This window comes from Geotrypetes seraphini, chromosome 4, assembly GCF_902459505.1.
Source record: "Geotrypetes seraphini chromosome 4, aGeoSer1.1, whole genome shotgun sequence".
Taxonomy (NCBI): domain Eukaryota; kingdom Metazoa; phylum Chordata; class Amphibia; order Gymnophiona; family Dermophiidae; genus Geotrypetes; species Geotrypetes seraphini.
Genome location: NC_047087.1, coordinates 202,541,393 through 202,568,003, shown reverse-complemented (window position 1 = coordinate 202,568,003; position 26,611 = coordinate 202,541,393). Strand labels below are relative to the sequence as shown.

General features: G+C 43.1%; 1 protein-coding gene across 2 annotated transcripts; it reads left to right on the top strand.

The window, feature by feature from the left end:
* Positions 1 to 1,625: 1,625 nt before the first annotated feature.
* LOC117360147 lies at positions 1,626 to 26,400 on the top strand. 2 transcript variants are annotated; one of them, XR_004539364.1, is made up of 14 exons: positions 1,626 to 3,010; positions 3,753 to 3,781; positions 3,931 to 3,985; positions 6,665 to 6,749; positions 7,263 to 7,308; positions 7,445 to 7,581; positions 8,490 to 8,605; positions 11,864 to 11,892; positions 13,433 to 13,459; positions 18,131 to 18,163; positions 22,631 to 22,682; positions 23,920 to 24,092; positions 24,533 to 24,728; positions 26,142 to 26,400. XR_004539364.1 is itself a non-coding variant. In XM_033943876.1 (12 exons), the coding sequence occupies exons 1-11, from the start codon at positions 2,963 to 2,965 to the stop codon at positions 22,677 to 22,679; spliced, it is 654 nt and encodes a 217-aa protein (XP_033799767.1). In that variant the 5' UTR covers positions 1,626 to 2,962; the 3' UTR covers positions 22,680 to 22,682; positions 23,920 to 24,513. The 2 variants fall into 2 exon arrangements, 1 of the variants encoding a protein (XP_033799767.1); XM_033943876.1 differs by lacking the exons at positions 24,533 to 24,728; positions 26,142 to 26,400 and having other exon boundaries at positions 23,920 to 24,513.
* Positions 26,401 to 26,611: the final 211 nt, after the last annotated feature.

Below are 26,611 nucleotides of genomic sequence, written 5' to 3'. Positions count from 1 at the left end.
ACATTACGGTCTCCCAGAATCAGCTTCTACCGGGGTCTAGTGGTTCATTCTTAAGTGACCTTATAGTGAGGGTGAGCTAGGAATTTTGATGTTAGCTGGTATGATTGTTATTTTATATTACTCAATTTGTAAGCCACTGTGAATACGTAAAGTCTAGCTTGGCAGCATGAACATTTTAATAGAAGACCCCTTATACCGAGAGCCGTGGAAATGCACCAAAGCTCATTCAGTTCTTATGGGCTTCGTGCGGCATCACTACTGTGGTTTTATAAAAGGGGTCCAGAAGTAGGATGGAAGGAGATGCATGTGAACATTGCTTTTAATTATAAACGGCACTGGTTTGGTGTCTATTTCTTGATATTTAAATTTAATTGGAGCTTATATTTGGGTATTTACATTTCTATTTTTTGCATTTTAGCTGTAGTATAGCTGGAGATTTGCTAAATTTTGTAGCCCTCCAGCTTGCTGTGGAGAGAGGCTTGTGGTTACATGTGGATGTTTGAGGATGGCTAGCTAAAACCTTGAGCAATGATGTCAGTCAGAGAGTATTGTGACATGGGACCTGTGATGTCATAGCTGAATGTCAGAAAGAGTAAGCACTGATCAGCAGCTCATATTAGTGATCAGAGTGTTGGGAGTTGGGTGTGTTTTTGCTGTGATCACCGCGATTTTCAGAAAGAAGTTTGTTTACTGCCTTTTGTCTTTTTCCTTACCCACCCTTTCATTTATTTTTATATTGTATTTAATCCATTTTTTTTCCTTCCCTCATTTCCTTTAGTGTTTTTATGTCATAATTGTGTTTTATCCCCTGTTTGTTGAAAAAATTATATTTTTTAATTTTTTATTTTACCTACTTTTATTTTTGTAAAAATTTTGTACATTTAATTTTGTAAAAATTTTTATTTTTTAATTTTTAATTTTACCTACTTTTATTTTTGTAAAAATTTTGTACATTTAATTTTGTAAAAATTTTTATTTTTTAATTTTTAATTTTACCTACTTTTATTTTTGTAAAAATTTTGTACATTTAATTTTGTAAAAATTTTTATTTTTTAATTTATTATTTTTGTAAAAATAAGGAAGAGGACATTTTCCTTCTTGGAGGAAACATCTTTCTGAGAGGAGAGGAAGAGAGTCTATACCGCTGGGTAAGTATACATTATTTTGATCTGAGCTTTGATAAGTTTGGGGAGAAAAGTTAATTTGTAGGTTCCATTATATTGGCAGTTTAGATCTTAAAAGAGCAAGCTTTAATCTAGCTAGTCTCCATAGAAACCTGATGGCAGATAAAGACCAAATGGCCCATCCAGTCTGCCCATGCAGAGTAACCATTGTCTCTTCCTCTCAGAGAGACTAGATAGGCCATTTGGCCTTTATCTGTCATCAGGTTTCTGTTTCTCTCCTGCCATCCTTGAATTTAAAGGTGTGGGGTAGAGGGGGGCAGGGAACCCCTGCGGTGGAATTATTAGAAAAGGGATGGTAAACAAGACTGAGAATGTGAGACTCATCTTGAGTATTGCGTTCAGTTCTGGTCTCCTTATCTCAAAAGAGATATAGCAGCACTAGAAAAGAATCAAAGAAGAGCAACCAAGATGATAAAGGGGATGGAACTCCTCTCGTATGAGGAAAGACTAAAGAGGTTAGGGCTTTTCAGCTTGGAAAAGAGATGACTGAGGGTAGATGATTGAAGTCTACAAAATCCTGAGTGGTGTAGAACGGGTACAAGTGCATTGATCTTTTACTGCATTCTTCACTCCAGTTCCATCAGCATCTGACCCCTTTCAAAATCAAACTTTCCCATCTGCCCCTATTTCTAGACAAACTGCTAATTCCTCAAAGTTCTCCCCGTATCTTACGATCTACGGACCAAAAACTCCTCTTCATCCCTTCCCTAAAAGAATCTTACTATACAAGAAAGACTAATTTTGACATAACAGCCCCTACATTATGGAATTCTCTCCCTCAATCTCTTCGGGATGAAATTCAATTAACTAAATTCAAAACTAATTTTAAAACTTTCCTATTCCAAGATGCCTTTAATAAATCTTAATCTTTTATATCCACTTATTTACTCATCCTTGTCCCAAAAGTTCTCCTTTGTTTCTGCGCATATCTCTTATACCACGCACCCTTGTCCTTCATGTCCTATCCCTTCCCTCTATCTCATTTCCTCTTATATTATGTAACTTTTCCCATCCTTCCCATTTCTCCTCACAGTCATGTTTGTCAGTATATGTCTAATATGTTTTCGCTAATTTCTCCAACACACCAACATCTAGTTCTTACTCTCCCATTTAAAAAATTTTTTTTTATTGTTAACCGGTCAGATATTTGTTTTATGATCGGGATATCAAAAATCAATAAACTTGAAACTTTCTCTCCCTCCACCTCCCTTTGAAACCTCTCTTCAGACCTTCAAACCCTTTCTCTCCCCTTCACCCCAATGCCATCCAGTATCTTCCCCCTCACCTCCCCACCTCTACTGTATCCTTCTCAAAACAGCAGCAGCGGTTGTAAAACTTTTAAATGAAGTCATTGTGGGACTTTGCTGCACCTCCCTGGCTGCTGGCTCTGCTTTGGAACAAGGAAGTGGTGTCAGAGGGAGTGGACCGGCAGCCAGATGGAAGTTCAGGAAGATCCCGCAATGACTGAATATAAAGGTTACTGTCGCTGTTGCTGGTTCAGGAAAGCAGCAGTGGCAGAGGAAGGCGGGAGATTCCTGACACGGTGTGCCACCCGTTGTGATATTGCTGAAGGGTTAGAAGGAAAAGTTTGCCTTTTTGCGGATGATACCATAGGACATAAAAAGAGGAAGGCGATGAAAACGGTAGGAGGTTTGTGCCAGAAAACGTATGAAGGAAGACTGGAAGCCATGACTATGTAGACCCTAGAGGAAAGGAGGGACAGGGGAGGGTTAATTGCTTATTTTATTTAATTTCTCATTTATCTTTTCATCCACAGAATGGCGAAGAGGACAGAGAAGCGGAACTTCGTGGACCCCATGTTACTGGTAGGTGCCACACATACTCTGAAGCCTCCCTCATTGTCAATTAATTGGTTAGTGATATTTATTTATTGAATTAATTTGTTTCCTCTCCCGTTCTCCCCAAAGAACTCAGAACGGGTTACAGCTTGACATACATAATACACAGTCAACCGATTACAATTTGTCATAGTTACAGGATAGATTCAGATTCTACAAAAGCCGCAGAAGGTTTAGGCGGTGGTTGCCACCCTACCTCCACCTAAATTAATTGTTGTAATTGGGCTTCAGCGGTGGAATAATTAGTGGCCCCATTAAATCTTGTTAAAAAAAATAAATACTCCAAGACTAACACCTGGTTCCCTGGCGGCTACTGGCACTTAGTGATGCCGAATCCCGAAAGTAGGCATGGTTAGAGGCGATGCCGGACTTCTGCCACTGGCCGCGATTCAGGAAGGACCCTGGGCAGCGGAAATGTCGACCTGTAAAATCCTGGCCTAAATTTCTGGCACCTGTCACCATCCCCTGTTTCCTTCCTAACCCAGGGATCCATGATCTTTTTCCCTCTCCTTCCTATGTTCCTGAATCTTCCCCCTGCAGTCCGGTCTCTCTCCTCCTCCTGTATATCTGTCAACCACTTTGAGTGTGGTCGTAGAACAAGTCCCGATCCCTTGCCCTAAACTACAATAGCTTTCTAGGAAATAAACATGGTGCAGTTTATTTGCTGATATCAGGCATCATTTCTAATACATTCTTTATCATTTTTCAGAGGTCTGAAGTCATGGGGACCACAGGAAAGTAAGTAGATTTTCATTATAAATAAAAAATTAAAGATTTGTACATTGAATGGAATGCAAATTTAATAAATGAAATGATTACTGTATGTGATTGATTTGAACTTTATTAGTCTATGAAATTTTTAACGTTATTTATTTTTATACTTTTAGTGACTGGAGGCCAATCAGACTCGATCTGTCCAAGACATATTTCACAATATATTTAGTAAGTAATATGCCAGTATTTATGTCGGGCTTAGTAAAGGCAGGTGGGGGTGGGGATAAATGTTTTTGGCCTGTTAATCCCAAGTTATGGTAATATGGACCTTGGTTCTGGAATAGAATAGACATCTACTGAATGCTTTTGCATTACCTAAACAGAGGCACTTAATTATAGAAATGCCTCCTGTCCTCAAAGGGCTCGATGCACTAGAGATAGCGACTCGATCGCTGTTGGTTGATTCTCTGGCCGATTCTCCAGCAGCGATCGTTTGGCACAGGCGGAATAGAAATCCCTAATGTAATGTAATGTAATGTTTGCATGCAAATGATTTGCACAACTGATCATTCACTCAGGGAGCGATTGACACATGCGCAGAGCAGTGTTCCCTCTAAGCGGGCGGGTGTTGTGAGCAAACTTTTTTCACTGTGAGCTAAAAATATCGGGCGCCAGCAAGTTATGAGCCAAATAAATATGTTGCTTTCTACCACAGAACTTCCTTACGTTTGTATGGAATCTATCCCCTTTCAACTTTAGAGAGTGCCCTCTCGTTCTCCCTGCCTTAGCTACTAAGTCTATTCCCTTCAGTACCTTGAATGTTTCTATCATGTCCCCTCTCAATCTCCTCTGCTCAAGGGAGAAGAGGCCCAGTTTCTCTAATCTTTCGCTGTACGGCAACTCCTCCAGCCCCTTAACCATTTTAGTTGCTCTTCTCTGGATCCTTTCGAGTAGTACCGTGTCCTTCTTAAAGTACCAGTGCTGGACGCAGTACTCCAGGTGAGGGCGTACCATGGCCCGGTACAGCAGCATGATAACCTTCTCTGTCTCTTCAGTCCAGCATCTGCCCCTTCCATTCACTGTCTGTCTTTCCCTGCCATCTCTCCTCCTGCCCCCCCCCCACCCTCCAATTTGGTCTAGCATCCATCATCTTCCTTCTGTTCCCCTCATGGTCTGGCATCTCTATCCTTCCCTCCCCCCTGTGGTTTTTAGCATATCTCTCTTCTCATTTCCTCCACTCAGATCTGATCATTCTCTGCTCTCTTCCCTTTTCTTCTCTGGTCTTCCTTCTCTATTTTCTGCCTCCATCTAAATTAAATTCTTTCTTACTATTTAGTCCCGTTTCCCTCTTTTCACTGTGTCTACACACAGCTTGTCACCCCTTTCCCTCACCCCTCCATTATCTTACTATTTTCTTCCCCCTTTATTTATCTCCTCCTTCCATCCAGTATGTGTTCTTTCCCCACTTCCATTCAGCATCTGCTCTCCCCTCTCAACTGACATCCATCTGCCTTCTGCTCTCTCTCCCTTCTTCTCACTTCCATCATCTGTCCCCTTCTCTCTCTCTCTCATCTCCTCCATTCCATCATCTGCCCCTTCTCTCTCTCCCCCCCCCAACTTCCATCATCTGCCCCCCTTCCCCTCACCTTTGTGGGTCACTTTCTTTCCCCTGAGGGTGGCTCATGTCACAGGGGAAGCTTTGGCCGAGCAGAACCGCTTGATTGACAGTGGAACTTACTTGATTGATGTCGATGCTGGGGCCCGTTGCCGTTTGAAGGAAAAAAAAAAAGGTGGAAAAAAGGAACCTGTAAGGCGAGAGGAAGGGAAACCTCCAGGATAGCTGCTTTTTGCCCTCCTTCAGCGGCCCAAGAGTTCAGACCAGCAGCGGCAGCTCTGTATGCTTTTAACTTCGGCACAGAGCTGCCCCTAATCAATAGTTTAGCGCGGTTTCATGAGGCAGCCTCGGGGCCTTTGATAGCCGGCCCGCTTCGATGATGCGATGTGGGCCGGCCTAGCAAAGGCCCCGAGGCTGCCTTATGAAACCGCGCTAAACTATTGATTAGGGGCAGCTCTGTGCCGAAGTTAAAAACATACAGAGCTGCCGCTGCTGGTCTGGAGGTGCGGAGACAAGGCAGGAGGCAAACGCGGTGGAAGGCAGGAGTCCCGGCGAAGGCAGGAGTCCCGGCACAGCGACTGCAACAGGAAGTTGCAAGTCAGCTGACGCCGGCCTTTCGTTGCGGCGGGGACCGAATCCTTCGCGGACCGGCAAGATTTTGTTTGCGGACCGGCGGTTGAAGAACTGTGCTCTACAATGTGTGCGCTGTGACGAGAAACTTGTGCGCTGCCAGGTAATATTTTGTGCGCAAGCGCACACCAGCGCACCTTAGCGGGAACACTGGCGCAGAGTCTTCACAGCAGTGACAGGGAAGGAGCCTCCTGTCACTGCTGTTAGGGCTTTTGTGAAATGGCAACCCTACTTCCGAGTGTCAAATATGGTGAAATCCACTTAATTGCAAATGCATATTTCAGTGGGCAATGATATTCGTCTTTGAACCTTATTTTCACCTTCTCCTTGATGTCTTTCTCAATACATACTGTTGTTTAATACTTATCTTTTAATATGCAGAATCATTAGCCTGCTCCAGGGGGAGGGTTGGGGGGCCATTGGCAGGAGACGGTAGGCATCCCTCCTTCCATTCTGCCATGGGTGGGGGGTCAGTCAGGTTTGCAGGAAAGAGTGGAAGTCTGGAAGTCAGAGGGGAGGATCAAAAATATGTAAAGGAGGCTTCCTACAAGAGATCTTGCAAAATGGGATGCATAACCCACTAGTTCGGGAATAGACTGGGATTGTTCAAAATCCTGGGGTTTCTTTATACTGATTCTTGTCTCTTTTTTTGCTTTAATTAGGGAGAAGACCCTCCTATTAAGGAATATGCCTTGAATTGCTGGCTGGAGGAGACGGATGATGAGCACGTTATCTTAATCTTAACTCGTAAGTTTCTGCTGTGGTTGAAAAAAAGTAGAAAAACAAATACAAAAGAGGTACAAATAATCAGTCTAAGCCAAAAATCACCTCTGATAGCACCTTAGTGAATAAATAACTATACGAAGACAAGCCTCAGAGACCTTAAATTCAAGCAGTATACTGCTAGATGTGTTAACAGGTCAGAATCTCGATCATTGGCTCATACTTTGTGAATATTTGTAGTTTTCAAATATATATCAAAAAATCAAAACAGCACTTATCTTGCTAGCGATATTGAACAGCACTGCGGGGCCGCTGTTTTACATTTACCGGCTTCATCAGGGGATAAACTGAAACAGTGCGGAACAAAACTTTCCCTTGGCTCAAAATGTTTCTCTCAAGATGGCCATATCTAGCAGTATACTGCTTGAATTTAAGGTCTCTGATTTTTGGCTTAGGTTGAAAAAAAGTACCCAAAAGATGCCAGCATTCATAGCGGGGACTTTTTGCTGACTGATTTCTATTTTCTGTCTCCTGCAGCTGAAAAATCCTACACCATCCATGCCAGCACGGAGCATAACGAGGCGTAAGGCACACGTTCTCTAAAAGACTTCGTTCCTTTATCTGCTGCTTCCATGAGCGACTGTTCCACTTTGTTTTGGCTTTTAGCTTAGATTATAAACTAGAAAGTTTTACACTCTTTCTTTCTTTTTTTCTTTTAGATGGCTGAAAGCGATGGACAAGTGCCATCGTTTCATCTGGAAGATGCTCAGATCCAACAGATATACTGTGGAGCATCGATTTCAGTGGATGGTCTATAATCAGTCCCCTAAAGGATGCGCTGAATGTGGCGCTGGAGGTAACTTCACTATTAAGCGAAAACCAAACTCCTGTCCCCATAAAAAGCAGCAATTACTTCTGACAGTTCTGATTTGGTTTTAAAGTCTTAGTTTATTTAAACCAGCAATAAAATACAATATAAAGAATTAGAATAGACATTAGGTCATGTGATTGTAGGGTCGACCATTTCTTGTTGAAAGAGTTGGATTTTTGGGCAATATAAAGCTCATATCTGTAGAGCAAAGAAATCTGGTTCCACCATCTGGCACAGGTAACTTGTGAGAGGTCCTTCCAAGATCCACAAATAGTTTTTAATGCAGCAACGTGTAAAGAATCAAACAATACAGCATCAAAATCATTTCAAGCACTTTTCAGGACAAGGGTTGCCTAAGAAAAATGGGCCAAAACTGTACTGGAAGCCCCAAAACAAACTCAGCAAGTTCTTCATTTTGGACTAAACACAATTGGTGGCATAACTAAGAGAGGGGAGGCCCCCCCCCTCAAAATGAACATCTCCCTTGCTGTAGCTGGTGGGACATTTTGTTTTTCCATCATCTTGGTCCCAGTTCCTGCTTTTGTCTATCTTCTACTAATTCTCTTTCTAGGCCTCGGGAATCCTGGTTCCATCTCTGTGGGAGTCCCGTGAGCCTGGGGGGGGGGGGGTTTCCCCGTGGGAGTCCCATAGACTTGGGTCTTCATCATAAGGCGTATGGGGACAGACTTTAAGATCTCAATCTGTACACTTTAGAGGAAAGGCAGAAGGGGGAGATATGATAGAGACATTTAAATACCTAGGAGGCCTAAATGCATATTACATTACATTTATTGACTTCTATTCCACCTTTAACTTTCAGTTCTAGTATATTAAGTTGTTGATAATAATATTGTTAGGGATATTTTGCTTATTAAAGCATTGTTTTATTTTAGAGGCATCTTTTATTATGCTTAACTTGGGGCTTAACATCTGCCATAAATGCTTCCATCGCCACGAAGTTGATGGTGGGCCATCCACTGAGTACATTATAAACAGTTCGGCTTGTCAGGTAAGTCTCAGAGACGGCATATCCATCAAGAAAGTGGGTTTTTTGAACAATACACTCTTGGCTGATCTCTTGACATCCTTCCCTCACGACTCCCTCGTAGTGTGAATGAAAGATCCACCATTTCTTTTAAGACTCCAGAACTGTTGGGCTGTTTTGATCCTGCTCAAAGTTTACAGTTTAGCTTCATGTAATATACATCAAATAATAATGAAATATCTAAGTTCACATGAAAGTTACTATGTTTAGAATTAATAGAGATAGATTAGGTTACATGGGGGTAGTGATGTGCGGATAGCGTAGCAAGTTTTAAGAGAGGTTTGGATAAGTTCCTGGAGGAAAAATCCATAGTCTGTTATTGAGAAAGACAAGGGGAAGCCACTGCTTGCCCTGGATCGGTAGCATGGAATGTTATGCCAGGTACTAGGGACCTGGATTGGCCACTGGCCACTGTGAGAACAGGCTAGTGGGCTTGATGGACTGTTGGTATGACCCAGTAAGGCTATTCTTATGTTCTTATGTCTTCCCCTCTCTGCTCCCCATTTTCTATTTTTTCACTCAATTAATTGTTAAGCTCTGGAACGCATCCTCTGGTAATGTGGTAACAGTGGTTAGTGTATCAGGTCCAAAAAAGATTTGGGCAACTTCCTGGAGGAAAAGTCCGTAATAGATAGTAGCAGACTATGAACTTTTCCTCTATGAACTGAATGGTAATTTACTACGAGGGTGAATCAAAAATGAAAGGCAATTCTTAAATTACATGATAACCAGAACAGAGCTAGCAAAATTCAACATATGTACTCATAAATTCCCTGTTGGATAGTGTCACCTGCCGGGGTCTCTGGAAGCTTGTGGAAGACCACTGACAGGCGGCAGCACGACCCTGGCGTGGCTCCCAAAGTGGAAGACCTCACTGGCGTCCCAATACTCCGGGCTTCGCTACAATAAACCACAGCGAGAGCCAAGTCAAATCAAAAATGTCCAAGGTTTAATTTGTCACCAAAAACAAAAATCATACAAGGAAGCACTAGCACTAACTTCCTTTTGCTCCAAAGGAAAAAGGTTTCCCTTCTCCCAAAACAGTTCAATGGAAGAACAGCAGTTCTTATAGTAGGTAAGTCCATAGAAGTCCACAATAAAGGTTCTAGCGGCTTCCCCAGCAAGAGAAAACAAAACTAGTCCCAAAAAGGAAAAGACCTCAAGAATATTTTTGAGTCCTGGACTTTCAGTCATATAATCCTGTTTCTTCACATTGCAAAGCAAACTTCAAACATGAAAAGAAAAGTAAGGCCTTACTGCAGGCTCTTGTCATTCCAGCAATAGCTAGTCTCCAGTTGGGCAGCAGAATTGCTGGTTCCCCTTTATTCAATAGCTTTAACAAGCTCCCACAGATCTTCGGGGATCCTACCCCAATCCTGAAAGTCCCTTGGAATATAACAGGCAACAGGGAAACTGTTCCACAAGCCCAAAAGAAAACTCCTTTGAGTTGCCCCTGGCTTTTGCACACCTGTATTGCAGCAATGTAATTAATGCTGAATGCTGCTGCAGCACTGCTCTCAGCTTGGGTTTTCAGTAGAACCAAAACTAACAGTCCCAATAACTATCTCCTTATGGAAACAAGTACCTCCAGTCCTTAGTGAGAGACTGCCAAACGGACATCCATGGCTTCCACGTTCTCAGCTCCAGGCACATTTTCTTCAGCTGTGTCCATACTTTCTGGAGCCCCCAACTGCTCAGCTGATTCTTGGTCAATGGAATCCTCCCATTCCATAGGCTCCTGTGCGAGGTCTGGCCTTTGCCTGGCCCGGAGAACCTTCTCTGCCAGGTCCTCGTGTGCAGCCTGCCTTACTGCCTTGGAGAGCTTTTAAGAGAGTTTGTGCCACTCCCTGTTCTAGGTGTCTGTGTTCCTAGCTTTCGTGCTCTTTGGCTCCCCTCCAAGGTTGCTGGGCAAATACAACTGGGAGCCTGATTAAACCTCTTAAGGGAGCTGGGTTTTTTACTGGGACACCTGTATTCTGGCTCCTGCTCAGGTTCAGATGGCTCAGGATAGGCAACTCTGCTTTCAGGATCTCCTGCCTGATCATTCTCGGTCAGTCTCTGATCTCGGTCAAAGGATTTACTATGGGATATCACTCTGACATGATCGTCTCGGGGAGCGGAAATGTCACAATAGTTTGTCCATACATAGTGCAGCGCTCGGCCTTTAGTCATGTGGCAGCCACAAGGTCAGAAACATGGACGCTCCATTGGAAGATTGCACCATCGAAGAACAACGTGCAGTGGTGCTCTCTCTTTTGGCAGAGGGAGTGAAATCTGTGGAAAGCCACCTTTAGATATTGACTCAGTATCTAGAGAACACCATGAATCAAGAAAAGGTTTATGAGTGGGAGAAAAGGTTTAAAGCGGGAAGAACATGTGTAACCCATGAAGGTCATTCTGGCTGCCCATCAACACACATGAGCACATTGACAGGGCTGATGCCTTGATTAGAGAAGACCGACACATAACGGTGTCTCAATCGGCTCAGTTGGGATATCGGCTATGATCTGCCTGTGCCATAATGCGTGATGACTTGGGATTCAGGAAAGTCTGTGCACGATGGGTTCCCAAACAGCTTAGCAACAGGGTGTGGAGTTTGCGACCCAGTTCCTGAGACGGAATGAAGAAGATCCGAGTATTCTGGAGAGAATTGTCACTGGCGACGAGACATGGGTGTCTCACTGCGACCCGGAGATCAAAAGACAAAGCACGATGAAGTAAAGGAAGCGGTGCTCACCTGGCTTCGGGAGCAGCCAAAAAACTTCTCTGCAGGAATCCTGAAGCTAGTTGAACGATACAACAAATGCGTCATCTTGCATGAGGACTATGTGGAAAAGTGTATTTTTCCCTCCTATAGGGGATTCTGCCAGGGATGGAGGGAGCAGGTCTTGGGATTTTGTCAAGGCCCTCTTGTGTTACTGGGTTAAAAGAGTTCCATATGAATGTGGCAGGAGGGGTGAGTTTGTGAGCTCCTGGTTATCTGATTGGAGACTAGTTGGCAAAGTCTGAATAAGTGGGTGGATATGTGCTAAAGGTTTTAGATTTGTAGCAGGATGAGACGTGACCACATAATTATCAGTTTGCTCATTTTTCAATTTTATATAATCTGAGAAATGCAGTAGGAAAAGTAACTTTAAACATTTGCCAAATTGTGTTTTCTGCTTCAAGTTTGAAGAATCAATTCTCCAGATACTGATGGCTTCATTGTTCTTTTTTTGTCAGAGACAAGATCGAGAGATGCGTGCGGCCATGTGAGTATTCTGAAAATGTACGATACTCTAGAGGTCCCCATTAGGCCTTCTTTCCCCTTTCTCCTTCAGTCTCCCCAGCTCCCTCCACTCACCTTCTCACCTCTGTGTGCTCCTGTGGCACTCACGCATTGGTGGCCGATATGGAAAGATGTGCATTTTATTTTCATTTTGCAGTGTTAACCCATATAGTGAGAGTCAGGGACAGATTTATCCATTGCATGCCTAAAGGCACAGGGACAGGGGAGTCCCGGCCTCCTGGTTTAAGGGTAACCTCACCAAACCACTACCACCTCTTGCTGTTCCTGGCTGACCAGAACAAGTGCAACGTGGTTTGTGTTTGAGAAATAAAATCTTTCTGTTTCAAAGAGGAAATCTGGTAACCCTATCTTTAGGCCTAGCCTTAGATTCCTCCCACCACAGGAGAGCAATCTGAGAAAGGAAAGGGACTTGTCTATGCTCTTTTGCAGTTGCAAATTCAAAGCAGTTTATATATATACAGGGACTTATTTTGTACCTGGGGCAATGGAGGGTTAAGTGACTTGCCCAGGGTCACAAGAAGCAGCGCTGGGATTCAGTCCCACAACCTCAGGGTGCTGAGGCAACATTTCTAAGCCACTCCTCACCTCCTGGGGAACTGGGTTCGATTCCCACTGCGGCTGCTTGTAGTTCTGGCCAAGTCACTTAACACTCCCAGGTACAAACTGAGCACTTGTATATAATATGTCAACTGCCTTGCTTGTAACCACAGAAAAGGGGACTATCAAATCCCATCCTCTTTCTCCTATTTTGGCCGCATCCATTCCATTTCAGTTGGACATGGAGGGATTGCCTTGCATCAGAATCATTGCCCTGCTTGTCCTATGAGCAATCAAAGTTACTCACCCTTAGCAGGTGTTCTCTGAGGACAGCTGGATACAAATTCTCACTTCCTTTCCCGCCTTCCCTAGGAGTTGTGTTCTTTTGCTTTCATATTGGGCTAGATTCACTAAAGATAGCGACTCAATCGCTGTTGACCGATTCTCCAACAGCCATTGATTCACTCTCAAGTTTGCATGCAAATCCACCGACTCAATCCCTCATTGAGTGATTGACACAATCCAGATCCCTAGCAGTAGTGACAGGGTAAGCAGCCTCCTGTCACTGTAACTTCATATATCCTGTCCCATTAGAAAAAAAGCCCCTAAAGCGTGAGCTACCATCCCCCCAAACCCCAAAAAGATGGCAGGAAGGATTGTTGCTAAACCTGACATTAGTGAATCTAGCCCATGTACTGCTGGTCCCATGCTGGGCGGGAAGGCACTGGTTACATGTGTAGTGGATGCTGCAAAAAGCTTCAGAAAACTCTAGAATGCAGAGTGGCGTCTGCACTGGGTCTCCTTCGGATGATATTACCCATGTGTGAGAATTTGTGTCCTGCTGTCCTGGGAGAACTCCTGCTACAGATGAGTAACTTCACTTTATCTAATTATGTGTAGATAATACTGGTTTGTGTACTCTAAGTTTTTAAATCTGAAATATATTCTCTCTTTTTCCAATTCAGAGAGCAAGGAGTCCAGAGTGACCTGAGGTACGATTCTGAAATGTCACAGATATAATTTTAGTGGTGTTCTTACCTTGGGGTGGGAGTAGATGTAAGAGCTCAAAAGTTACAGCAGTCAACGAATGTTGAAAGCGTTCCCACAGAAGGGTTGGGACAACAACGGCCTTGGTGTGCTGCTATGCAAGATCCGAGCAACCAGCACTGTGGATCGTAAGGCAGCGGACGACTGCGCTCGGTTCGCACACAAGAGTACATTGAAGTTGTACGCGATCTTGTACTGAGCCAGTAGGATGCGCTGCAAATACACCGAAGAACTCGCCAAATAGCAAGAGAAACTGGAATAAGCCAGTCAACTGTGGTTGGAATAATTCATGATGATCTGAAATTAAAGTGTCTTAAAATGTGTCGTATCCAGAACAAAAACACGTGACTAAAATGGTGCAAGCAGCTTTTGACCAAGTACACAGAGCAGAGTGTCAGCTTCATCTGGTTTACAGATGAAAAGATATTTACCGGTTAACACACAGAATGATTGCCTATGCGTACCTTCAACAACACTGAAGCGTGAGGTTAATGCCAATCGCCTACTACGAACCTCCCCGACCTCCAGCCAATCAGTCATGATCTCGGTCGCAATCTCAGATTTACAGATTTCTTCTTCAATGATCCTGGGGTTAAGATCAACGACGCATACTACTGGGACATCCTCTTGATGCAGAAGCTGTTGCCAGCGATCCGTCGCATGTCACAGCTTCAAACAGGACAATGCCCCAGTAAATCGGACAAAGAACACCTTAGAACTGCTACTTCGGGAGACCCCAGACTTCATTGGTCCAGACCTCTGGCCTGCGAATTCACCAAATCTAAGCCTAGTTGACTACCGGATCTGGGGGCTGATAGAGGAACGCAACTACCAGATAGCGATATCTTACGTCAAACAGCGTCTCATCTCTGTTTGGGCTGAGCTGAAGCAGGGCGTCATTGACAAGTCCATAGATCATTGGCGGCCAAGGCTGATGGCGTGCCTTTGTGGATAGGGAGTTAACTGAAACATTACTTTTTTATTTATTTATTCAATTTTCTATACCGTTCTCCCAGGGGAGCTCAGAATGGTTTACATGCATTTATTCAGGTACTCAAACAGTTTTTCCCTCTCTGTTCCAGCGGGCTCACAAACTATCTAACGTACCTGGGGCAATGGGGGGGGATTAAGTAACTTGCCCAGGATCACAAGGAACAGTGTGAGATTTGAACCCACAACCTCAGGGTGTTGAAGCTGTAGCTTTAACCACTGCGGCACACTCTCCCTCTTTTTGACTTTACATTTTTCTGTAAGATACGCCATAAAACTTTTTGATGTGTTTTTTATTCAGTTCACAATTAATTTTCACAAGGCAGTATTGTGGTGCGGTAGGAAATAGTTTCAACATTTTAAGTCAACTTCATTCAGAATACGACGCACTAAATTTCATAAGAATCAGCCGAGTTCTGTGGAAGATACAACAAAAATCATTTTGGTGTGGTTTTTTTCAGTTCATAGCATAATATAAAATCATATATGTATATCCCAAAACTTTTCAGTTCTGTGCGGTTTAAAAACTAAGAAGACTGAACAATCTCAGTGATTAACAAGTCAATTCTCCATACAAGAGGAAGAAAGAGCTAACAGTCCGTGAAACTCTGCATCCCAAATAGCTGCTTGGTAAGACAGCAATCTTTGTCAAAAATCTCTGCAATGGTAAAAGACACAATCTGTGAACACATAGAAAACAATGGACAACTGAAGGCGAGCCAGCACGGCTTCTGCAAGGGAAGGTCATGTCTCACGAACTTGCTGTACTTCTTTGAGGGAATAAACAGCCAGATGGATAAGGGGGAATCCATAGACATCATTTACCTTGACTTCCAAAAAGCCTTCGACAAGGTACCTCACGAACGGCTACTTAAAAAGCTGTGGAACCACGGGGTGCAAGGGGATATCCACCGATGGATCAAGCACTGGTTGGCAGGCAGGAAACAGAGGGTCGGAGTAAAGGGACAATACTCAGATTGGCAATGGGTCACGAGCGGAGTTCCACAGGGGTCGGTGCTGGGACCTCTACTCTTCAATATATTTATTAACGATCTGGAGACAGGGACGAAATGTGAGGTTATCAAATTTGCTGATGACACCAAACTCTGCAGCAGGGTTAGAAACACGGCAGACTGTGAAGACCTGCAAAGGGACCTAACGAGACTGGAAGACTGGGCAAAAAAGTGGCAAATGAGTTTTAACGTAGAGAAATGCAAGGTCATGCATGTAGGGAAAAAGAACCCGATGTTCAGCTACAAAATGGGGGGAACACTGCTAGGGGTTAGTAACCTTGAAAGGGACCTGGGGGTGATGGTCGACACATCACTGAAACCATCGGCACAATGTGCGACAGCCTCAAAGAAAGCAAACAGAATGCTGGGCATCATCAAAAAGGGTATTACAACCAGGACGAAGGAAGTCATCATGCCACTGTATCGCGCGATGGTGCGCCCGCACCTGGAGTACTGTGTTCAATACTGGTCGCCGTACCTCAAGAAGGACATGGCGGTACTCGAGGGAGTGCAGAGGAGGGCGACTAAATTGATAAAAGGTATGGAAAAATTTTCATACGCTGACAGGTTAAAAATGCTGGGGATGTTCTCCCTGGAGAAGAGGAGACTTAGAGGGGACATGATAGAGACCTTCAAAATCCTTAAGGGCATAGAGAAAGTAAATAAGGACAGATTCTTCAAACTGTGGGGAGCCACAAGCACTAGGGGTCACTCGGAGAAATTGAAAGGGGACAGGTTTAGAACAAATGCTAGGAGGTTCTTTTTTACCCAGAGGGTGGTGGACACATGGAACGCGCTTCCGGAGGATGTGATAGGCCAGAACTCTGTACAGGGGTTCAAGAAGGGTTTGGATAGGTTCCTGGAGGATAAGGGGATAGAGGGGTACAGATAGAACTTGAGGTAGGTTACAGGAATGGTCAGAGACCACTTCACAGGTCGCGGACCTGATGGGCCGCCGCGGGAGCGGACCGCTGGGCGAGATGGACCTCTGGTCTGACCCAGTGGAGGCAACTTCTTATGTTCTTATTACATTACATTACATTACATTAGTGATTTTTATTCCGCTTGTACCTTGCGGTTCAAAGCGGATTACATAAGAAGAGAACTGGACATTTCCAGGATGGTACATGACAATAGACAATACAGTTTGAGGATAGAGACTTAATAACAGAATGATAGTAAAGACTTAATAACATCGGAAGATGTTTTGGACGGCAGTGTTTTGGTTTCTTGGGGGATGGGGTGAGGGAGGTTAGGTAGATTGTATATGCTTTTTGAACAGCAGTGTTTTGATTTCTTTACGGAATGTCTTGAGGTCTGATGTTGTGGTTAACAATCTGGTGATGGAAGGTTCGAGTTTTGCAGCATGTGTTGCCAGGAGGCTATCATAAAGCTTTTTGCGATGAGTACCCTTGAGTGGTGGGTATGTGAATGATGTCAGTGTTCTTCTTGTTCTGGTTGGAAGGTTACGGTTTAGGCGGTCATTTAGGTAGGTGGGTGCAGTACCGTTAATTACTTTGAAGAGTAGACAGTATAGTTTGAATTGAATTCTGGCTCGAATCGGTAGCCAGTGTGAGTCTAGGTAGGCATTGGTGATGTGGTCAAATTTTCCGAGTGAGTAAATTAGTCTAAGGGCTGTGTTCTGAACAGTTTGAAGTTTTTTGATCATGTTTGTGGGGCATGTACAACCACGAGCAGAAGGGAAAACAGGCATTGCAGTGGCTCGAAATGAGTGAACGTAAACTGATCAACTGGATAATTGGGTATATGTAACCATGCAAGGCCTAATAACACGTGGTTCCAAACTTGAAAAACACCCTAGCCTCTACTGGCAACCAGTGAAGGTGTAATATGATCTGGGGGTTTTTCCCAAATTAAATATTAAATGCATGGCAGTATTTTGAACAGTACAAAATCTTTGAAAATGTTTACGATAACCTGCCAGATGTTGTATGTTGCAATAGTCCAAAATACTCAACACTAAAGATTGTACCAATAACCTGAATGGAGTAATATTGAAGTATGATCCAATTGTTCATAGTTTCCATGATGTAAAGAAGCTTTTTCGAACTAGAACATCAATGTGATTGATCACTCATGGATAGATTTTTTTTAATTCAAAGTATACACCTAAAATCCTGATTGTTGGGGTAATAGGGTAGGACACTCCATTCAGAGTCAAATGTTCTGTACGTTTGGTAGGAGATGCAAAGCAAAATGTAGTTTTATCTGGGTTAAGCTTTCATTTAAAACCCCTCATCCAATAATCTACAGTCTGAAAAACCTTCGAAATTAACTGAGAAGCTGATGAAAGATTAGAAAACATAGGAATTACTAAAGTTATGTCATCTGCATAATTAAAAAATTGATATCAAAATTTGATCATCTTGAACTCAAGAAGGCAAGATAAATATTGAAAAATACTGGGGAAAGAGGGGATCCTTGATGAACTCCACAAGGATTACTCCAAGTATCTGACAAGACCCCATTAAAACTGACTTGATAAGTATGTAAATAAATGAGAGTGTATAGAATATGAAAACTGTTTCTATTGTAACCACAGAAAGATAGTATAGAAAAATCCTAAATTAGTTTTCACTCTTTTCTTTCCAGGAGACATGGGAGAATGAGGAGAATAAGGAATGGGTAATTATAGTCAATTTTTTTAAAATATTGATAAAGGAGGTTTTTTTAAAAAATACTTTTGCCCTTGTATTAAAGGCTGACCCCTAATGGTAGTACTGTGAGACTACTACTATTTGTTATAACTGCCTTTTGGAACCCTGTGCTAGACGGGGCCCACTAGCAACCTAGGATCGCCTTGGATAAGTTCTAGGGGTGGATGGAGATCCAGGGGGGCTAAGGGATTGGGGAGCAGGGGGTATAATTATAAAATGATTCACTATATTGGGCAAACTGAAGGTCTATCAAGCCCTATATCCTGTTTCAAACAAACATTGACAAATCAGGTCACAAGCAGTGTTCCCTCTAAGCGGGCGGGTGTTGTGAGCAAACTTTTTTCACTGTGAGCTAAAAATATCGGGCGCCAGCAAGTTATGAGCCAAATAAATATGTTGTCAAAGTTGCTGATACATGAGGACGAGGTATTCAAAGGAATTTTAGGCCTACACGCTAAATTAAATAACGTTAAATAATATTTTTAAGAACACAAAACAACGCATTAATTCTTGAAAGTACAAAATTCTTTATTAAGATTGTTCTCTTCTGCCTTTTTCTGATTTCCAAAAATTGTAAACACTGTCTATGTTTACATTATTTCCTGTGGCTAAATAAAGTTTGATTCTAATTAGGCATTCCAAATGTTCTACTCTTAACTTATTACGAGTCTTTGTCTTTATAGCATTCATCAAGCTAAATCCTCTCTCACAATCGGCACTTGAAGCCTGAAAGGTGCCACACACGTCTAATAGAGCATTTAGTCCACTGAACTGTTTATGCTGCTGAGCAAAATTGTACATTTCCTGAAGCGTTTGTATAGCTCCTGCTTTTACTTTTTCAGCAATAATATATTTGAACTCCGAATATTCTGAAATAAGCTGCCTTTTGAAACAATGTTCATCATCTTTGTTCATTAACAGAAAATAACGGTTAGATAATCGTGAAAATTGTTCGTTTCCAAATGTAAATTCCTCTAAGTTGGACGGATTTGAGATACAGTCTTTGTCGAAAACACGCCAGTCCTCTAATTCATTTTCAGGAAATCTTTTGTCCATATGATCACAAGTTTGTGTAATAAATGTAAGAATATGATCTGTTTTAATTACAGAATTACAAGATGAAATGAGAGTTTCAACATTTTCATTGAAATGTGTTTTTTCTCCCAGATATTGAGATCTGAGTTTCCTTAATTTGGCTTTAGTGAACTGGAATGCATCCAAAGGTGCCAAACAACTCTTCTGAAGAAGATTACACAGTGATCCAAGCTCCTCAAGAACATCGCAGAGAATAAATAGCGCAACTTTAAATTCCAGATTACTCAATTTAGTAAGGCAGTATTTGTGCACGGGATCATTGTCTTCTTCCACCTGTTCTTGACAATATTCTAACAGGATGTCATAATTTCTAACCACTGCACTTACAGCAAAGTGCCGAGACAGCCACCTAACATCATGTATAGCTTTAAATGAAATGACATCTGAGTCTGCAGCATTAGCAATATCCTCCAGTTTGGCTTTTCGTACGCTCGATCTACTGAAAATCGTATACACGGTGCGTATTAGAGTTTCGATCTCTTTCATGAATGGGATCGTTTTCCATGCATCGTCTATGCCTAGATCTTCGCGGTGAGCTACACAGTGTTGCTCTAGAAGATGAGGAACTGATTGACGTAACTTTGCAGCTACACCATTATGCTTCCCAAGCATGACTGATGCTCCATCGGACGTGAACATGACCATACGACTGAAATCTAAATCGTTCTCACTATAAAACTGCTTTATAGCATCAACTATAGCTGTGCTGTCACAAGCAGTTAGATGTTTGATGCCAGCAAAAACTGTCTCATGAATGTTGCTGCCACTTCTTCTAAATTTAATGTATATTATGAGAATTTTCGAAACAGAAATATCAGTACTTTCATCAATTATTAGGGTATGAAAAGGAGACCTCCGGATTTCTGTAAATGTTTCCCGTTTAATAATGGCATTTATGCAGTCAAGGAACTCGAAAGCATAGTTTTTGCTTCTCCAGCTATCAGGTATTTTTACGTATTTAGCCATGTGATTGTGAATTTCCTGGACGGATAGCATGGACGAATTCAACTTTACCGCTAGCAATATATTATCAATTAAAATGTTAACTCCCTCTGGACTTGATTTATATCTCTGTGCGTATTCGATTCTGTTGTTCCGACTATCGGGAGTTTCTTTCAAGAAATTCATTAGAAAACCTCGGCTTTGATTGTGAAGCTTTTGAACCGCTTCTAAATGAGAATTATGATTCAGATGACGCTTTAAATAATCAATTTTCCACTCAGACCAAGTCTTCCCTGTGCTCCATTCTCCGTTAACACCTGCTTTTCGGCATAGGGAGCAAATTAATGCGTTGTCCGTGTCGCTATATTCGAATATTTCTTTCATCGCCACTGTTTTCCGTCCACTCGCGTGCGGCAACGTGGTGTCAACCAAAAACTCGGTCAGCCATTCCTTCTTAAATTGGCTGCGCTTTTTCTTTGTGCTGCTACCAAACTCTTCATTCTCTTTACGCTTCGACATTTTCGAATGGATTTAAAAATTATTTGACTGAATCTATGGAAGATCGCAAAAGAAAGTTTATGCACACGCTTCAAACGATCGAAACTTGAAAAGAACTTGCTTCATGCATATATAGATAAACAATGGCGCTCGTGCGGCCTCAGTTTTGTAGCGCATTACTAATTTACTAGTAGTAGTACCGTGTTTCCCCGATGATAAGGCAGGGCCATCAAATAAGACAGCCCCCCCTTTTTAGACAAAAATATAAAATAAGGCACCCCCGCAAATAAGCCACCCACCGATACCTGCGCTTACCCGAATCGAGTGGTACGGTGGGTGACTTCATGTGGTGCCTAGTGCAGGAAATCACTCGCGTCTGCTCTGACCGCCTCTTCCTGCACGAAGTCGGGCCTTATCCAATCAGGAGCTGCATGTCAAAGCAGCTCCTGATTGAATAAGACCCGGCTTCTTGCAAGAAGAGGCGGTCGGAGCGTACGCGAGTCCGGCTGCCTCTCCTTGTTGGCGAGCTGAGCGGACCGTCGGGATCGACCCCCCGCACCCCCTAGGTACGCCTCTGCAAGTCTTGCCTTGCCCGGATTTGCCGCTCTCTTCCGGTGTTACTCCCCCCCCCACCCGACTCTCCTCTCGCCGCCCTGCCATCTGTCCTACGCCTCTTCCGATCGCCCCCCTCCCTGCTCGCACCCCCACCCCGACGTCCGATTCCTCCCCCAGCCTCCCCTTACCTTTGCGACGCGTTACATGGACTGCCAGCTCGCTGGGGCCAGCTGAGCCTGCCTGCAAGCACGTGTGTGCGCTGTGACGAGAAACTTGTGTGCTGCGATGTAATATTTTGTGCGCCAGCGCACGCCAGCGCAGCTTAGCGGGAACACTGGTCACAAGTACCTGGTAAGACCCCAAAGAGTAAAACAGATTCTATTTCATGCTGCTGAACCCAGAAATAAGCAGTTGATTTTCCCAAGTCCATCTTAAGGATGGTTTATGGACTTTTCTTTAGGATCATTTTCAATCGAATTCCAGAACTTAAATTACAGATTGGATTGGATTGGGGAGTCAACTGATGGGATTGTTTCTGGAACCCAGGGGATTGTAGGAACCAAGTGGGGGAATGGGGAGATCATGGGAGGGAAACAGATTAGTGACCCTGAAGCTGTGCAGGTGCTGATCCATATTCAGGAAGCAGACATCCACATGGATAAGCACAGAAAGATAGGCTAACGTTTTATGCAGTTCTGTCTGGCCACTTAGCTATGTGGGCACCAACCCAGAATATGGCCTATACCTGCATAAGTGCCAGCTCCTTTCCGTATATGGCCTGTGTAGTCTGAGCTTGTAGTTAAGAGCAGAATTTCAGCAGCTGGTCCGCTCAGTGGGCCTAAGTGGGCAGGAGACTCTGAATAGTGACCTCATAATGATTCTTCCGGTATCCAGTACAGTGGATTCTGGAGAACTGAAAACCTGGAATACTCTCCCAGGAGAGATTATTGCAGAATCGACAGTCCTAGGCTTCAAAAGCAAACTAGATGCATATCTCCTTGAGAGAGGCATATAAAGATATGGTTGGCTATAAAATAAGCCAGGTGTATACCTGGCAGGGCCTCCGCGTGTGCGGATCGCCGGACTTGATGGACCGAAGGTCTGATCCGGAGATGGCGCTTCTTATGTTCTTATGTTCTTATGTTTATGTTCTTAAAACCAAAATTCCCTTAAGGAAAGGATTTATTTGAGGTCTGGTGCAAATAGGGTGAACAGGCAAAGTACTGGACAGACTAGATGGAAATTCATTTTGACTGATAACTTTCTTGGGCTATATTTGATTATAATTTATTTTGCCTATTATTCTTAAAATAATCTGTTTTATTATCTGCTTTATTATATTCAGACTGAAAAGAATGTGGCAGAATATGCGCGCCTGTTTTACATGTCAGTGAAAGGTAAGATTTCTAACAAATACAAGGAGCGTTCAATAATTTATCTACCTCAGTAGGAAAGGAAAGAGTTTTCAATAAATAGCTCCATATACTCCATCCACTTTTCCTGCAATGACTTTAATCCCTTCCAACCAGGACATTACAGCTTCCTTGACGTCTTCATCACTTGAAAACCGCTATTCACGGAGAGATTTCTTCAAAACACGGAACAGGAAATAATCCTAGGGAGCCAGGTCAGGACCGTAGGGTGGATGGTTCATCCCAGAAGACAGTTGCCATGACTTTGCCTGCAGATTTTTCTGTCTTGAACATTTTGGGGGTGGGGGATGACTTGTGCTTCCACTGCATTGCAAAAAAATTCACTTGGTCTTCACAGAGCACCTCCAAATTCTCTTGACAGCACTGAAGCCTCTAGGCCTTCTGACATGGCGTCAGCATTCTTAGAACGCATCTTGCATTAACCTTGGACATGCCCAACTTTTCATGAATTATTTTCTAAACTGTACCTGCCAAGATGCCCACTTCTTCAGCTATTTGGGAAATCTTAACTCGTCTGTCAAACAAAATTAAATCCTCTATTTTCTTGCATACTTCTGTTGAAGTTGCTCTAACAGGCCGTCCAGGGTGAGGGCCATCTTCAATGGGTTCTCTACCCGCACTTACATTGCTTGCTCCAAAATATTACTTTATTGAAAATGGAGCAGACTCATCAAAAACTGCAATCATGCGTTCATGGATCTCCTTTGGATTTTTCCCTACTTTTGTGAGAAATTTTATCACTGAACTGTGCGCATGAGGACTCTTTTGACATCCTGTCTCTTGGAATGTTAGATTCACACTGAGCCACAACTGTGCAAGAATAACCTTGAGACATGTCACATGTTATATGCCCCTCTTTCAATGGAAATTTACCTGCCTCAAGCATGGAAGGCTTGCACAGGCTGTATGTCTAAGGTTCTGAGTGATTTGTGGTTCTGATCTGACTGTCTTTGCTTACAGAATATTGTATGGATGTGTGCTGGTGTGTCATTTCGGTGTCCATGTGAGTGTGTCTCCTCTGGTTCTAATCTGAGCTATCTCTTCCTGGGTCGTTTGTATCGGTGGGTGCATAGGTATCCGTCTCCTCAGGTTCTGATCCAACTCTTTTGTTGCACGAGCTGTGTATATGAATATGTGCATCAGTTTCTGTATTTGTGTGCATCTTCTCGAGTTCTAATCCCAGCTCTGTCTCTTCACACAGGCAGGAACGGCTGGGGCTTCACTGACAACACTGAGGCCTATTTATGGTTTCCAGCTGCACTCAAATATGCGGCTTTCCCTCAGTATCCTTATGTGCCTCCTGTCACCATAGCCATCCACTGCCACTACTTCCTGGCGGAATCTGTCTACATCTTCTTCATGTTCTTCTCCACGGTGAGTACTGAGGCATAGAGATTTTAAAAAATCCTACTTGGGGGTCACTGAGAGAATGACAGGCAGAGTTGGAAGGCCAACTGATTGGAGAAGATCCCTGAGGTACAGGGAGATAAAGTTATTCACTTGGGGTCACACAGCGAATAATGGAAATAGAGGGATTAATGTTGAGGCACAAGCAGATAAGGTGACCACGTTTGATCATGCTTAAATCTAGGAAGCTAAACTTTGAACCCTTAGATTTTGATCTGCCACTCTTCTGAAGGGGATAAATTTAGTGGAGTAGAGTGGTGGAATGGAATGATCAAAGTTCAAGGACTTACTTGTCTTTCAAGAAGTACAAAGATGAGGGGACACATCACAAAGTTAGTAATATGCAATTTTATAACAAACTAGAGAAAATATTTTTCACTCAATCTATAATCTATCTATCTATCCAGGTCTGTCTCCTCACACAGGCTGGAACATCAGGGCTTCAATTCTAACACCGAGGCCTGCTCCTATGGATACCAGCTGTGCTCCACTCTGCTGCAAACCCTCATGGACTTTATAGTCATGCCTCTGTTCGCCAAAGCCATCCACAGCCACTTTCTCCTGACGGCATCTGTCTACATCTACACGATGTTCTGCTCCATGGTGAGTATTGAGGCATCGAGATAAAGTAACCTACCCAGGGTCAATCCTTCCTTCTTGCAAAGGCTGTGAGGCTCATAATCAAAACAAAAATACATCCCCAAACCGGCCTAAGTCAGTACTTGGATGACCTAAAAGACAGGTCGTCCAAGTACCGATAATCAAAACGGGTTTTTGGATGTATTCAGAGACTTTTTAGGCCTCTGAATCCCGCTGCGCGCCCATAGCTCAAAGGGGTGGTTTTGGAGGAGTGGTTAGGGCGGGAGGTGAGCAGGATGTGGACTGAACTGGACTTAGTTGTCCTACAGTGATAACCAAAAGTTTTACAAGGTTGCCTGGACAGAACTTGTACCTTGTGACTTAGTGCCTGATTGGTATAAGTTCTGGATTGGGTTGCCGCTCAGCTGATCACAGCTAGGATATCTCCCAGGTGCCATCAATTTGGTGCGGGGGGCAAAGATTGTAGGGAGGAGAGATGCCCAATTCCTTCTACTGGAACACCTCGCCAAAAGTTAGGCATCTAGGGCCAACCTGAATCTTAGACCTGTCTCACAGTGCATTCAGAGATTCGCTGGGAGTAGCCTAAGATTCCGATTGGCCAGATCCCTTAGGCCACCCCCCAAAAAAATCTTAGGCCACTCCCAGTGCATCCCAGAATGCATTGTGGGACAGGCCTAAGATTCCGTTGGGCCCAAGCACCTAATGCCCCTCCTATGTGAGGGCCTTAGGCCCTTGGGACAAAAGGGCCTAAGGACTAGGACCACCATTCAGTGAAGGCGGGCTTGCCGGACGGACAGAGAAAGCATCCGTCTGGTCAGCCAACTTATAATGAGGTATTTTGGGGTCTAGGTGGGTTTGGGGGGGTTCCGGTGGCATCTGTCTACATCTACACTATGTTCTTCTCCACGGTGAGTACTGAGGCATAGAGCTAAAATAACCTTCCCAGGGTCAATCAGAGAGTGACAGGCATGTTTGGGATTAGTACTAAGGCACAGGCAGATAAGGTGATCACGTTTGATCATTCTTAAATCTAGGAAGCTAAACTTTGAAACCTTAGATTGCGATCTCTCACTCTTCTGAAGGGGCTAAATTTAGTGGAGGAAGAACTCTGATATGACTAAGTGGCTAACAAGTAGAGATGCTGCTTCTGCAGATAGAGGTTGTGAGATCAAATCCCAGTGCTGCTCCTTGTGACCCTGGGCAAGTCACTTAATCCTCCAGTGCCCACTGCTTTGAATTTCAGCTTTGCATGCCAAAGCCACAAAAAGGCAGTATACAAGACCCCCATTCCCATTTAGATAGCAGAAGATTCACTCTGATAAAGGCATGAAAAACAGTGGAAGTAGGTGAAAGAGACAACTAGGGTAGCATATTTGTTTGTATCTGACAATGCTGTTACTCTTTCATATACAACAGGTGGAAAAAGAAGAAACCCCAGAACAGCACTCTTTAAAGCTGAGACTGGGGTGCCAAATGCAAAACCTTAGACTCCATGAGAGACTCTACACTGTAGAAAAATCATGTTTTATATGTGAGAACAGCTTCAATGAAAAACAATACCTCAGGAAAAAAACAAAACAATTCAGCAAAATTCATAAAAGAATCCATATATTTTCTTCTGCCATTGTGAGGTATGGATATTTTTGTATATATTGCACTTGAGAATGCTAATAAAGATTATTAAAAAAAAAAAAAAAAGAATCCAAACTGGAGAAAACCATAAATATTCTGAATATGACAAACGCTTCAATCAAAACCAACACCTCAGAAAAAAACACACCAACAATTCAGCAAAATTCATAAAAGAATCCATATATTTTCTTCTGCCATTGTGAGGTATGGAATCTGTTATTTTTGTATATATTGCATTGGAGAATGCTAATAAA

Excerpts from the sequence above, each read along its gene's own strand:
- LOC117360147 (XM_033943876.1), top strand. The coding sequence starts at position 2,963 with ATGGCGAAGAGGACAGAGAAGCGGAACTTCGTGGACCCCATGTTACTG. Across the intron at positions 3,986-6,664 it reads CATATTTCACAATATATTTA|GGAGAAGACCCTCCTATTAA; the intron begins GTAAGTAATATG and ends TGCTTTAATTAG. Across the intron at positions 13,460-18,130 it reads GGAGTCCAGAGTGACCTGAG|GAGACATGGGAGAATGAGGA; the intron begins GTACGATTCTGA and ends TTTTCTTTCCAG.